A 14,749-nucleotide genomic window follows, 5' to 3' on the forward strand; every position below is an offset into this window, starting at 1 on the left:
AACTCAAATTCTAAGGGAATAAAATAAAATAAAAAGACTAGAACTTTGTTAAAAGTGGAATGTTAGCAATTTGTGGGAAAATGCACAGTGTAGGATTTCTGCTTAATTTTATTTCTTTCTGTTATAGGTGAAGTATTTGACTATTTGGTTGCACATGGAAGAATGAAGGAAAAAGAAGCAAGAGCTAAATTTAGACAGGTATGAATTGACATGTCTTCAGTTTGTTAATTCAGTAAGTTACATTGTGAGTCCTAGTAGTGCAATTAAGAGAGGCATCTGGAGCAGGGGAGGTGGCTCAGTCAGTAAAGTTCCCGCTGTGCAAGCCTGAGGACGTAAGTTCGAATCCCCAAGAGCACACAGAAAGAGTGATGCGCACCTATAATCCCAGCACTGAGAGAGAGAAGACCAGTAGATCTTTGAAGTTCAGTCTAGCCAGTCAGGTTAGAACACCGGTTTAGTGAGGAACCATGTCTCAAAAATAAGACAGAACGCAGAAAAGGAAGGCACTCGGTATTCACCTCTGGCTTCTACATGGACACACATCAGTCTGTCAACAAATAAAGGTGGAGAGCAACTGACGAAAAACACCCCGTGTCGACCTCTAGGTTCCACACAAACATGCACACACAGTCTTCCAGGACATTGATTAGCCACTAAGAATTTTAAGTACTTTTCATACCTAAGACACTGTATTAGCAGTGAATTCCAGTCACACTTGATGGATTCTGTAGGGTTTTTAAATTGTATTTATTTAGTGTATATGCATATACAAGCACAAATTTGTCAGGGGCTGCATGTAGATGTCAGCATGACCTACAGAGTTAGTTCTTTCCTTCTCCATGTGGACCCCTGAGCCTGGTCTGCAGAGGTAAGCTCTAGGACATCAAAGGCTACACAGAGAAACCCTTTCTTGAAAGAGAGAGAGAGAGAGAGAGAGAGAGAGAGAGAGAAGAGGAGGGGAGAAAGAAAGAAAGAAAGAAAGAAAGAAAGAAAGAAAGAAAGAAAGAAGAAAAAGAAAGAAAGAAAGAAAGAAAGAAAGAAAGAAAGAAAGAAAGAAAGAAAGAAAGAAAGAAAAAAGAAAGAAAGAAAGTTAGTTTCTAGCTTGATACCAGGAAGCCAGCAGTAATAGGTTTGAGTATCTTCTAGTCATTGTGGTGTCAGATGAGCTTTGAGTTGTTTGGAGCTGAAGGAAGAGATGTGAAAAGTGGCAGGAGCTTGTAAGATGTGATTCAGAATTTCAAGAAAAACCTCAACATTAGAAAATATGTTTACCGGGGTTGGAAATACAGCCCAGTGGATAGAGAACCTGCTAGCATCCATGAAACCCTGGGTTCTATCCCAGCAGCACTTAAACCCAATGTGGGCATGCTGCATGCCTTTAATCCTAGAACTTGGATTTGGAAACAGGAGGATCAGAAGAAGTTCAGGATCCTTGTCAGCTGTGGAAAGTTCAAGGCCAACCTGGACTACATGAAACCATCTTAAAAGTTGAGTACAATAAAACAGGGTGTAGTGGCACACTCTTTAATCTCTTGGTATTCAGGAGGCAAAGCAGCTGTATCTCTGTGAGTTTGGGGCCAGCTTGGTTTACAGAGCAATTTCCAGGCCAACCAGAACTACATAGTAAGAGCCTGTCTCAGAAGAAACTAAACAAAAACCCCCGTAGAAAAAGAAATGAGGATAAGTGAATATTGAAATTGTGAGTCTGCACCATTGGTGACTAACCCCACTTTTCTCATGTCCAGATTGTTTCTGCAGTACAGTATTGCCACCAAAAGCGAATTGTTCACAGAGACCTCAAGGTAAGCCCAAGCATCCTTGCTAAGATGTGTATAGTTCTCTTGGTGGCCATTTTGCAGACAAAGATTAGATTGTGTTGTTGAATAAGAGAAAAATAAATTCGGGGGCTGTAAAGATGGCTCGGTGGTTCAGAGCACTGACTGCTTTTCCGGAGGACCCAGGTTCAGTTCCCAGCACCCACATGGCAGCTCACACCTGTCTGTAACTCCAAGATCTGACAACCTCACACAGACATACATGCAGACAAAACACCAATGCACATACAATAAATAAATTCAACTATAAATTAAAGGTGGTTGTAGCTAGAGTTTTCTGGCCCACAGTCAGGACAAATCTCTGTCACCCGCCAGTCCCACAGCCGCTCAAACCCAACCAAGTAAACACAGAGACTTATATTGCTTACAAACTGTATGGCCGTGGCTAACTGTTCTTATATCTTAAGTTAATCCATTTCTATAAATCTGTACCTTGCCACATGGCTTGTGGCTTACCGGAGTCTTCACATGCTGCTTGTCATGGCGGCGGCTGGCAGTGTCACCCTCCTCAGCCTTCCACTTCCCAGAATTCTCTCAATTCTCCTCTCTGTTAGTTCTGCCTATACTTCCTGCCTGGCCACTGGCCAATCAGTGTTTTATTTATTGACCAATCAGAGCAATTTGACATACAGACCATCCCACAGCAGGTGGTGGCACACACCTTTAGTCCCAGCGTCTGGGAGGCAGAGGTAGGCAGATCTGAGTTCAAGGCCAGCCTGGTCTACAAAGTGAGTTCCAGGACAGCCAGAGCTACACAGAGAAACCCTGTCTCGAAAAATCAAAATAAACAAACTAATTTTTAAAAGTTTGAAGAAAATAGTAATAAATTTTTTTAAAAAGGAAAAAATAAGTTCTATAATGATTGATTCCCGTTGACCAAGGTACATAATGAAAAGGTTTTTGTTGTTGTTCTTTAAGTGAAGTTTATGAAAAGTATTTTAGGTCTCAGTCAAAGTACTTACTGGTTCATCTCTGAAGGACAGCCGTCCGTAGTCACACAGAGGTCTCCTGAAATTCAGCCCACCTGGACGTGGATACCTATGCCTGTGTAGGAAGGCATTCTGTCTTGTAAGCTGTGAGTGATGTTTGTTGGCGGCTTCCATGGGCTGCATCTCTGCTCTCCTTTAGCAAGGAGTTGAGACTCACAGAGCAATTTTCTTAGAGGTCTTCAGCGTGACAGTGCCCATAGGCACCGTCTCTTCTCTCTTCCTGTTACTAGAACCTGGGCAGTTCTGCTGGTCCTCGCCCTGCTTCCAGACACACCCTCCTCCTCTCTCCATATCTCACAGCACGCTCTCAAACAGTCTCTAGACACTGGTCCTAACTTAGTGCTTTCATCACTCTCCTCGCAGGATTACTGTCTGCTTGCTTTTCCCTCTCAACACCCACCCTGAGTGCGTCTACTCTGGCAGTGTGGCAGGTGCCTTCGTGGGGTTCAGTCTGTCCCTGCAGCCAGAGCCGTTCCAGGAGCCAAGCATCCTAGTACCTAGGCAAAAAGTACCCTTGAGCACCTCAGGATAGCCAGTTCAAAGTCAAAACCTTCCTTTCTAAATAGGATTGGGTTCTTTTTCATTATGGTGACTGAAGCTTCTCAAGAGCCTCCTGCCTAGCCTCCATTCAGTTGCCACTTCCTTTGCTGCTGTTTCCTGTCTCTTCTGCTTCATTCCTACTCTCCAAAGCCAGACCACAGCCATGTGATAGTCAGTTAAAGTGCAATTTCCTGCTGTCTTCTCTACTCCTGGCCTTTCCTCCGTCCCATTGTATCTTTAGTTGTGTGGGTGTGTTCTCTCTCTTTCTCTCTCTCTCTCTCTCTCTCTCTCTCTCTCTCTCTCTCTCTCTCTCTCTCTCTCTCTCTCTCTCTGTGAGTGTGGGTGTATCTTGGAGGCAGCTGGACTTCTGTGAGTTCTGTAATCAGGGCAACCTGATTACATAGAGAGTTCCAGGGAAGCCAGAGATAAAATAAAACCCTGTCTCCAGAAGAAAAAGTACACATAAGATTGTCATTTCCAGCCAGGCGGTGGTGGCGCACGCCTGTAATCCCAGCACCCAGGAGGCAGAGGCAGGTGGATCTCTGTGAGTTCCAGGACAGCCTGGGCTACACAGAGAAACCCTTGCTTGAATGCCCCCCCCAATTGTCATTTCCTTGTTTTTAACAACTTTTGAGTGATTTTCTTTCACCTTGAGTGTAGAAAACTGAAATTTCTAAACACAATTTATTTGGTGCCCTCTACTTCCCCGGCCATCTCTCTCCATACATTATCTTGTTGGAGACAGTTGTCGACGGGAATGCGCTCTCTCCTTTGTGGACTTCTGACTCTGTATTCTGCCCCTCAAATACCCGTGTCACAAGCTTTGCCTTTCTCAATTTCACTCCCATGGCAAGTTTCCATGGCCATCTTTGACTGAGCCTTTGGTTTGTCAGTAGCCATCATAGTACTCGGATCTCAGCAGCTTGGTGTCTTCCCGCTTTCCCTACCTCCACTATGAAGTCACTATGAAGTGACTGGTTTGTCTCGGGGATGGGGTGGGAGTTCTCCTTCCCCAGTAATACCCACTTTACAGCCATTCAGTAGTATTTATGAGATGTGACTACCTAAAACAAATACTGTATTTTAAAAAGCCTCTTATTAATTGAAGAAGCTTTCTACTTTCCCTTGATCTTGAAGTGTTTGTTATTTAAGCTTGTCTTACAATTAGTCTGTATTTGATTGTTAATATCAAATTGGGAATATAATTTATCTCCTGTTTTTCTCTAGAAATAATGTTTTTACATTTACTAACTAGGATATAAGTCCTTGTAAAAAGCCTTTATGAAATTCCTGATACTATTATCATAATTGTATTTTAGTTAAGTTTCATTTTTGTCTTGATGTTTTCTCTCTAGGCTGAGAATCTTTTATTAGATGCGGATATGAACATTAAAATAGCAGATTTTGGTTTTAGCAATGAATTCACTGTCGGCAGTAAACTAGATACATTTTGTGGCAGTCCTCCGTATGCAGCCCCTGAGCTCTTCCAGGGCAAGAAGTATGATGGGCCAGAAGTGGACGTGTGGAGTCTCGGCGTCATTCTGTACACCTTAGTCAGTGGGTCACTTCCCTTCGACGGTCAGAACCTGAAGGTATAAGAAGCATTGCAGGCCGGGCGGTGGTGGTGCAACACCTTTAATCCCAGCACTTGGGAGGCAGAGGCAGGCAGATCTCTGGGAGTTTGAGCGAGATCCAGGACAGGCACCAAAACTACACAGAGAAACCCTGTCTTGAAAAAAACAAACAAACCAAAAAAGCATTGCAACCATGCTCTTCAAAAACTAAGGGTTTTTTTTGTAAAATTATATAGATTAACATTTGCAATGTTCTGTTTGTATATGTGCTTTTATGGGTCTGGTTTTATTGTTATTGTTTTTCACCTAAAAATTAACTGTTATTTCTTTCCTGCATCCCCAAAGGAACTGAGAGAGAGAGTACTAAGAGGGAAATACAGAATCCCTTTCTACATGTCCACTGACTGTGAAAACCTTCTCAAACGCTTCCTGGTGCTGAACCCAGTTAAACGTGGCACTCTTGAGGTAACCACACGAGTGGGAAGGAAGAGTATTTAACAGACTGTGCCTAGTTTGTGTGACACTGAACGCTTGCTGGGGTTTAAGTAGTAAGTGAAACAAACAAACAAAAGATTCCCTTAAATTTCCTCTAGAGTGTTATGCAATGAAATGTTGAAAATCATGTCCCTAAATATTGTGACTATTGAGAGACTTCATTCTGTGCTGCTAACACACAGTTCACCTTTCAGCAAATCATGAAGGACAGGTGGATCAATTCAGGTCATGAGGAAGATGAGCTCAAGCCATTTGTTGAACCAGAGCTAGACATCTCAGACCAGAAGAGAATAGGTAATTACCTGTGTCTGTGTGTTTGTGTGTGTTCTCACATGTTTTACTCCTGTGTATGGGGCTCAAACAGAAACGAAAAGAAGGTAAACACAGAGTTTAGAGATCCACTTATTTATTCTGTCTTAATTAGGAACTTAGCCAGGTGATGGTGGTGCTCACCATTAATCCCAGCACTTAGGAGGCAGGGGCTGGCAGATCTCTGTGAATTCTGGTTTACAGAGAGAGTTCTAGGAGAGCCAGCACAAAGCAACTGTGTCTCAAAAAAAAAAAAAAAAAAAAAAACAAAAACAAACATACAAAATTGGGATCTTAATCTACAGTCTTCTGTAGCACCACCAGTAACTTAGTAACACCAGTAACATGTTCAGGAGCTCTTCTATGTTAGGAAATATATAACCTTCTAAATCAAATGAAATTCTTTTCCCCTATGCTAGCATGATTTCCAGTTCAAATAAAATATATAAACCATATTTTATCTTTTAGATATTATGGTGGGAATGGGATATTCCCAAGAAGAAATTCAAGAATCTCTTAGTAAAATGAAATATGATGAAATCACAGCTACATACTTGTTATTGGGGAGAAAGTCTTCAGAGGTAAGAGTGTTTAGAGAGGAAAGCTAAATACCCCGTGGAAGAAGGATGAGTGTGCAGTGCATGATGGCACCTGCCTGTAGTCCTTGCACTTGGAGTGGAAACAGGAGAGTCAGGGATTGTGCACTACTCAGCCATGTAATGAGTTCAAGGCCAGTCTGCACTACAGAAGACCCCGTCTCCAAAAGATTGGACTTTATTTGTTAAAAAATAAAAATTATTGGGCTGGAGAGATGGCTCAGAGGTTAAGAGCATTGGCTGCTCTTCCAGAGGTCCTGAGTTCAATTCCCAGCAACCACATGGTGGCTCACAACCATCTATAATGAGACTGGTGCCCTCTTCTGGTGTGTAGGGATACATGCAGACAGAACACTGTATACATAAGTAAATAAATCTTTAAAAAAAAAAAAATTAAAATTATTAGTTTTTATGTAAACTATTTCCTTAATTTTTTAACATAATATTTGGTATTCATTTTAAAACTTTGCCTACAAACAGTGGTCTAACTTCATTGACCATTACAAGCTATTATTTTATATTTTTGGTTGTGAGTCTAGTGTCTAGTGGCTGATCTATCTCTCCAGCTCATAAGCTACTATTTTAACTTCAACCCTTTATGACCAATAATGTCACAAGCCTACACAGTCGTGAGTTAACTTTAGTCCTTAATAGTTTGAAAATACCAAACGGAGGAAACAGAGTGTGGTGTCTTAGTTCTTTGATAAGATCAGGAAGGAGCTCATTAGTATATGATCTTATTCCCAGGAGTCAGAAATACTTCTGGCTGAGTTTAAAGTTGTTGTGCATTGTGATAGCTCCTCTCCGACTGGGAGGGGTAATCTCCAGGAGTTCCTGACAAGCCATTGGGCTCCGTGTGTGGTTGTGCTCTTCTTACTCTCCGTAGCTGGACGCTAGTGACTCCAGTTCTAGCAGCAACCTTTCACTTGCTAAGGTGCGGCCCAGCAGTGACCTCAGCAACAGCACTGGCCAGTCTCCTCATCACAAAGTGCAGAGAAGTGTTTCTTCAAGTCAGAAGCAGAGACGGTACAGTGACCATGGTAAGTCTGAGACTATTCCAGTAGCTTCTTGTATAGAGCCTGGTGGGGCAGAGATTGGCTTGCTCTCCCTTTGTAGCATTAGGGGCCTGGTATGGTTAAGGTCCCCTAACTATTTGGAACACTTGGTAGACTTTGCTGGGTAAGGCGTAGAGAATGAAAATCTCATCTGTAGTTAATGCATGTCTCTCTTCTATAATCTTTGTCAGATAACTGTCCAGAGCATTACAACTGGTGGGGCTATCTGTACTGATGGCAGCATTCTCTGTTCTTTTTTTTTTTTTTTTTGGTTTTTCGAGACAGGGTTTCTCTGTGTAGCTTTGCGCCTTTCCTGGAACTCGCTTTGGAGACCAGGCTGGCCTCGAACTCACAGAGATCCGCCTGGCTCTGCCTCCCAAGTGCTGGGATTAAAGGCGTGCGCCACCACTGCCCGGCCGCATTCTCTGTTCTTAAAGTCAGGGTTGTAACAGCTAACCATAGGAGGCTAGTGAGCACTTAAATGGAGGAAATGACTTTCAGATTTTTCTTTTTATGTGTATGAGTGTTTCAACTTCATGTATTTATGTACACCACTTGTGCCTGGTGCCCATGGAGGCCAGGAGAGTTTGTCAGATCCCCAGGAACTGGATGCTTGTGAGCCATAATGTGGACGCTGGGAACCAAACCTGATCTTTTGTGAGAGTCGGCAGTGCTCTTAACTGCTGAATCATCTTTCTGTTTATTTTAATTTCAGTTAAAGGTAAAAACTCAGCCTGGGTATTTTGACAAATGCCTGTTATCCCAGCATTTGGGGGGTAGAGGCAGGAGGATCAAGAATTTAAGGTTGGTATTAGAATTCCTAGCTACAGGGTTGGGGATTTAGCTCAGTGGTAGAGTGCTTGCCCAGCAAGCGCAAGACCCTGGGTTCGGTCCTCAGCTCCGGAAAGAAGAAAAAAAAAAAAGAATTCCTAGCTACTTCCCCAGCTACATGACTGTGTGTGCACTGTCCAGTAGCCAGGCAAGATGCTTAGCCTTCCTGGGGAATCCATGCATTGTGTGATCATATGTGCATGTGTGTGTGGGCGGGGCAGGATGACCTATAAAAGCGGGTTCCACCTATTCTTTCCCCTCTTCCTGCACAGTCATTTCATAGGCCTGTGCACATGCCCTCTCTGTTCCCTTAATAGACTCTTACAGTGGGTTTTGTGCCTCCTGGCTTTTCTGGCACGATAAACAGCACTGCTTAATAAATAACATTGTGCCGGGCGGTGGTGGCACACGCCTTTAATCCCAGCACTCGGGAGGCAGAGCCAGGCGGATCTTTGTGAGTTCAAGGCCAGCCTGGTCTACAGAGCGAGATCCAGGAAAGGCGCAAAGCTACACAGAGAAACCCTGTCTCAAAAAACCAAAAAAAATAAATAAATAAGTAAAATGAATAAATAACATTGTGTCGCCTAATGAATAACAGTTGAAACTAGGGAGTTGGCTCAGTGGTGTAGAATACACTGGCTGGTCCCCCAGAGGACCTGTGTTCAGTTCCCAGCATCCACATGGCAGCACACAAGTATCTGTAATTCCAGTTCTAGGGGATCCATCTCTGTCTTCTGGTCAGTGTGGGCATCAGGCACACATGTGCACAGACATATGCACAAACAAAACAACTATCTGCATAAGATAGTATTTCTTTTTAAACTTCAGAAGAAGTTTAGGTCATCCTCAGCTATATGCCAAGTTTGAAGTTGGTTTAGGCAGAGACCCTTTTGCAAAATGAGGAGGAGCAAGAAGGGAGGAGGAAAGAAGACAGTGTGTGTGAGGGGGTTGATTTACCCCGTCTGCAGGGTTGTGGACAAGGAGGTGATCTCAGTCTCTCTCTTCCTGTGGATTCATGTTAGCTAACAAGGAAGTTTTCAGGGCCTGTGTACTGAATGCCAACTTTGAATGCATACATACTGCCCTTAAGATAACCAATTTAAAGGGAATTACTCCTAAATCCTGAGAGAAACCAGTAGAATTTTCTCATTTATCAAGGGAATAATCTTAGTAAGTTTATTCTTCCTTAAGCACATAGGTTTCACATGGATTTCTAATGACTTTTTCAGAGATAAAGTGAGCTTTGGAACTAGAACCATATATTTGCTAACCCTTCATTTTATCTATAAGGCATGGAAAAAGGAATGTCAGTAAGTCTCCTAGGGGACAGAGCAAATGAGGAATGCCTGGAGCAGAGCTGACTCCTGATCCCGTCCTTTGGCTCTTACACTAAAACAGGACTTTTATCCACTCACAATAGAAAGTTCTGTGGCCCCAGGTGTATATGTATATAGAGCCAAACAGCACTGATAAATAATGAAAGTAATTTATTTTAAAGTAATTCTTTTGTATACATGCGACACTACTTTTTTTTTTTTTTTTTTTTTTTTTTTTTTTTGGTTTTTCGAGACAGGGTTTCTCTGTGTAGCTTTGCGCCTGTCCTGGAACTCACTTGGTAGCCCAGGCTGGCCTCGAACTCACAGAGATCCGCCTGGCTCTGCCTCCCGAGGGCTGGGATTAAAGGCGTGCGCCACCACTGCCCGGCCGGACACTACTATTCTATTAAAAGGGATTTTTTTTCATGCTAATTAGATACCTATTCTTGTTTACTTTTACATAGATTCTTTTCTTGATGTTAGTTTATTGAGATAGGGTCTCACTCTGTAGTCCTAGGTGGCCTGAAACTTGTAGAACCAGCCTTGCCATGAACTTCAGAGACTTGCCTGCCTCTGCCTCTTGAGTTTTGGGATTAAAGGCCTGTATCACCACACCTAATGAGAATTAAATGTTGACTGAATTTTTTGATATTACAGGACATAGAACACTAATATTACTTTTTTCAAATTGATTGTTATTTTTACTTTTATAATCCTCTTATAGTATAAAAATATTACCGTTTATTATTTTTATAATAATGCTTACTGAGAATACCACGTCATCTAAATGCATATATGGTACCTAGGGCTGGAGAGAGAGCTCAGTGGTTAAGAACACTTAATGCTTCCCTATATTGGACTACAGTTTGGTTCCTAACATACAAGTGTCCTTTCACAACTGCCTGTAACTCCAGTTCCAGGGGATCCAATGTCCTCTATGAGCTCTTGCATGCACATGATGCACATAAACCCAACAAAGGGAAACACATATACACATAAATAAGTAAATCTTTAAATGCATAGTACAAAGTGGCATACATATTCGACCTCTGGTCTCAACACATGCACACACACCAAAAGGAGAGAAAAGAGTGCCATCAGGGTGGCTGAGCAGGTAAAGATGCTTGTTGACAAGCCTAATAGCCTGAGTTTGGTACATGGAACTCACATAGTAGAATGAGAGAACCTATTTCTGCAAGCTGTCCTCTGACTTCTGAATGCATATTGTAGCATGTATGTACACACACATAAAATAGATGACTGTTAAAAATTTTTCAAGAAAATAAAAAGGGAGCTAACTGGTGCACACAACAGCTTGGATGTATGTCAGTGGGGTTTGGTTTTTTCTTTTAATTATTATTTTATGTGCATTGGTGTTATGCCTGCAGGTATGTTTGTGTGAAGGTGCCAGATCCTCTAGAATGGAGTTACAGACAGTTGTGAGCCACCATGTGTTTGCTGGCAATTGGACCCAGGTCCTCTAGAAGAGCAGCCAGTGCTCTTCACCTCTAAACTATCTCTCCAGCCCTAGTCAAGGGGGTTATTTAAACAGAATAACTCAGGACCTGGAGAGATGGCTTAGAGATAGCTTGTTTCAAGCACTTGTTGCTCTTCCCCAATCACTTGAATATTGGCTCACAACCATCCATAACTCCAGTTGCAGAGGATCCGACTGACACCTTCTGACCTCCATGGGTCATACATGTAAACACATAAATAAGTCTTTGAAAAAAAAAAAAAAGAAAGAAAAGAAAAGAAAATACTCCAGACCAGCAAAGGAAGAATACATTGGGCCTGCAAGATGACTCAGTGGATAAAGTTGCTTGCCACCAAATCAGGCAACCTGAGTTAAATACCCAGGACTGACATAGTCTGACCTCCATGTATGAATGTGTGTGTCCTCACAAATAAATGTAATTTTAAAAATTCAAAACAAAAACAGCAGTGGGCATTGGTGCTTACTCCTTTAATTGCAGCACTTGGGAGACAGAGGCAGGCAGGTCTCTGTGAGTTCAAGGACAGTGAAGGCTACACAGAGAAACCCTGTCTTGGAAAACCAGAAAGAGAAGTCGTTAGTGAGCATTGTGTCTGATAATTACAGTAGCTCTGTGTCCATTTCCAGTTGTTTGAACTCCAGATCTCCTGTGGGGCCTCTGGGTGGCTGACTTAGGAGACCAGTTAATCATCTGCTGTGGTCCTCTTCAGATGTGCTCTCCTAGAACGCGGCTATAACCATTTCTTCCCTAGCTGGCACTTCCTAAAGGAGCATGTTTTCCTCTGCTTTATTGCATTCCCTTATGTGTTCATTTTCTCCCTTATCTCTAATATTGGTGTTTTTTTTTAAAGACACAAGATAAATTTCCAAAAGAAATGGCATGTGAAATCTGTGCTGTTTTATTCTGACAAAATGAGAACATGTCATACTAAAGGATATCATTTGATTTACAGAATAGTTTGTTCTGCATGATGATGCCTTTGCATCTAGTGAATTTGATTAATGAGCTTCTAGACAATGACACGGTATTAAGTTGTTTCTGAAAGATAACTAATTTGTTAATTTTTCACAGTCTTTTAAAAAAGTAGAATCTTTGTATAATAATCAAATGGAAAACATCTTAGAAAATTTTACTAGTTTACACTTAGGTGTGAATAGAAATTTAAATTGTCTTACAAAATGTGACTTTTCACAGAATCAGTATGAAACTGCATTCTGTCTTTTAAAGCGTGAACTCTTTGTTGTAGCTGGACCAGCTATCCCTTCAGTTGTGGCATATCCAAAGAGGAGTCAGACCAGCACTGCGGACAGTGACCTCAAAGAAGATGGCATTCCCTCCCGGAAGTCCAGCGGCGCTGCTGCAGGCGGAAAGGGGATCGCCCCTGCCAGTCCCATGCTTGGGAATGCAAGCAATCCCAACAAAGCGGATATTCCGGAGCGCAAGAAAAGCCCTGCTGTCCCCAGTGTACGTACTCTTGGGTAGGACAGCAGTCCTCGGTGGTGGGGCTTGAACCGGCTAGTCTTTGCATCATCCATTTCACTCTCTGTTCTCTGCCTTCCATGTCCTTCTTCCAGGCTTCCATACCCGCTTCCCGCATTGTCGCTGTTTCTTTGGCTAAGTCTTGTTTTTTTCTAGTTCATTTCTGCTGCTCTAACAGAACATCTGAGACATATTTATAAGGAACAGAAATGTGTCCTTAGTTCTGGACACTGGGAAATCTAAGATCAAGGTTCCAGTAGGCTCGCTGTCTAGTGGGGGATATTGTCTTTGCTGCTCCAGAGGTGAGGATGTGGGAGCATCACCTGGTAGAAGGGGTGGGTTTGTCCCTCCCTCCCTCCCTCCCTCCCTCCCTCCCTCCCTTTTATAATGCACTAATGACCTAGAAGCCCCAGTTCTTAGTGCTGTTGCACTGGAGCTCATTTACCCAGAGCTTCATAGCACATTCTCCACACTAGTAAGTGCTCAGGTCCTGGGTGTCAGAGACAATGGAAGTTGTGTCACAGAAACCGTGGCTGTGCAGAAGCTGATATGCACAGTACCAGCAAGTCGACTGTCGTGTCGAGAGTGTGTTCACTGAGGCCTTTCTGAGTAGCACCAAAGACTGGACTACCAAGTTGATAAAAATGAAGGAAAGTTACGGAACTGGTACGCTAAAATTATACAGCTCTGCATCCTTAAGTAAGTAGTTCCTGTTCGTTAGATTAAGTTGAATTCACTTAGTTTCAGTTGCCTTTTTCCATGAATAGAAATGGTTCTGTCTGACATAGCATGGTAATTATTATTAGCGCTTATAGAAGTAATTTTGGACAGAATTTGCACAACAATGAATAGTCTTGAGGTTATCTTATCAGTATGATTTCCTGTCAAAAATTGACAGAAGTGCAGCCCTTTTATACATAGAAAGCCCAGAAAGGAACCCTTCATTATGTTCTGGGGTCAGAAGTTCACAAGGCAATCCAAGGGGTTTTGTCCATTTCATTCTCTGGCATTGTACCTAATCAGAATAAAACATTTAAAATACTTATAGTTTAGCTTCCAAATGCCTTATAAAGTGAGGTTGTAGCATTGTACTTTAATTTCTATCTCTTGCTTTTTTTTTTTTTTGGAAGGGGATGGTTTAACACAGGGTTTCTCTGTGTAGCCCTGGCTGTCTTAGAACTTGTTCTGTAGTCCAGGCTGGCCTTGAACTCAGAGATCTGCCTGCCTCTGCCTCCTGAGAGTATGGGCCACCACTGCCTGGCTCAGTCTCTTGCATTTTAAATTCAGTCTCACTTTTGTGACAGTAGAATGTACTTTCTTTACCATCTTTGTGACATTTCACCCTATTCCTCTTATCTACATGTTGAAAGTATATCCTGAGTGTTCTCAACTGTCAGTATTTACCTAAAGAATAATAAATAACAGCAATATTATATAGTCTTGTTACTATAGCGGAATTCTGAGGCAATTAACCTAAAAAGAGAAAAGATATATTTTAGTTCAGGACTAGTTCCAGTCCAAGGTGGGTTAGGCTTATGGCTCATATATAGGCTGTGAAGAACAAGGTAGGAAGCACATGACTAGATGGGCCAGAGTCTCAACACACTCTTTATGGACATGCCCTGGTGTAGCTGGAGTTTTCCTGCCTGGCCCACAGTCAGGACAAATCTCTCTCACCTGCCAGTCCCACAGCCTCTCAGACCCAACCAAGTAAACACAGAGACTTATATTGGTTACAAACTGTATGGCCGGGGCAGGCTTCTTGCTAACTGTTCTTACAGCTTAAATTAATCCATTTCTATAAATCTATACCTTGCCACATGGCTCGTGGCTTACCGGCATCTTCACATGCTGTTTGTCATCGTGGCGGCTGGCAGTGTCTCTCTGACTCAGCCTTCCACTTCCCAGCTTTATTCTCCTCCTTGTCCCGCCTACACTTCCTGCCTAGCCAATGGTCAATCAGTGTTTTATTTATTGACTAATTAGCAACACATTTGCCATACAGAACATCCCACAGCACCCTGGTGACTTTAGAACCTCTGAGGCAGGAATCTAAAGTGTTATTTGTGTTCTAACAAATAAAGCTTGCCTGGAGATCAGAGAAACAAACGAGCAGCCACTAGTGACTTCTTACGTCTCTGAATCCTCAGACCAAAAGGAGCCAAGATCCTGTCTCCACCGCCTTATATTCCTGTCTCCACTTCCCAAATGCTGGGATTAAAGACATGAGCCTT

The 14,749-nt window shown here is 42.4% G+C and overlaps 1 protein-coding gene across 6 annotated transcripts in view; it reads left to right on the forward strand.

The window, feature by feature from the left end:
- Positions 1 to 14,749, forward strand: part of Mark3 (microtubule affinity regulating kinase 3) — a 96,611-nt gene that overhangs the window by 57,092 nt on the left and 24,770 nt on the right. For 4 of the 6 annotated variants that reach the window (XM_052739067.1, XM_052739068.1, XM_052739070.1 and 1 more), the window contains exons 6-13: positions 128 to 198; positions 1,746 to 1,802; positions 4,720 to 4,956; positions 5,284 to 5,403; positions 5,628 to 5,727; positions 6,211 to 6,323; positions 7,225 to 7,378; positions 12,283 to 12,500. In XM_052739067.1, the coding sequence (XP_052595027.1) occupies positions 128 to 198; positions 1,746 to 1,802; positions 4,720 to 4,956; positions 5,284 to 5,403; positions 5,628 to 5,727; positions 6,211 to 6,323; positions 7,225 to 7,378; positions 12,283 to 12,500 (1,070 nt within the window). The remainder of the gene's footprint in view (positions 1 to 127; positions 199 to 1,745; positions 1,803 to 4,719; positions 4,957 to 5,283; positions 5,404 to 5,627; positions 5,728 to 6,210; positions 6,324 to 7,224; positions 7,379 to 12,282; positions 12,501 to 14,749) is intronic. The other 2 variants (XM_052739069.1, XM_052739072.1) reach the window with 1 other exon arrangement.

This window comes from Peromyscus californicus, unplaced genomic scaffold (genome assembly GCF_007827085.1).
Source record: "Peromyscus californicus insignis strain IS unplaced genomic scaffold, ASM782708v3 Scaffold_15__1_contigs__length_86483966, whole genome shotgun sequence".
In the NCBI taxonomy this organism is placed as follows: Eukaryota; Metazoa; Chordata; class Mammalia; order Rodentia; family Cricetidae; genus Peromyscus; species Peromyscus californicus.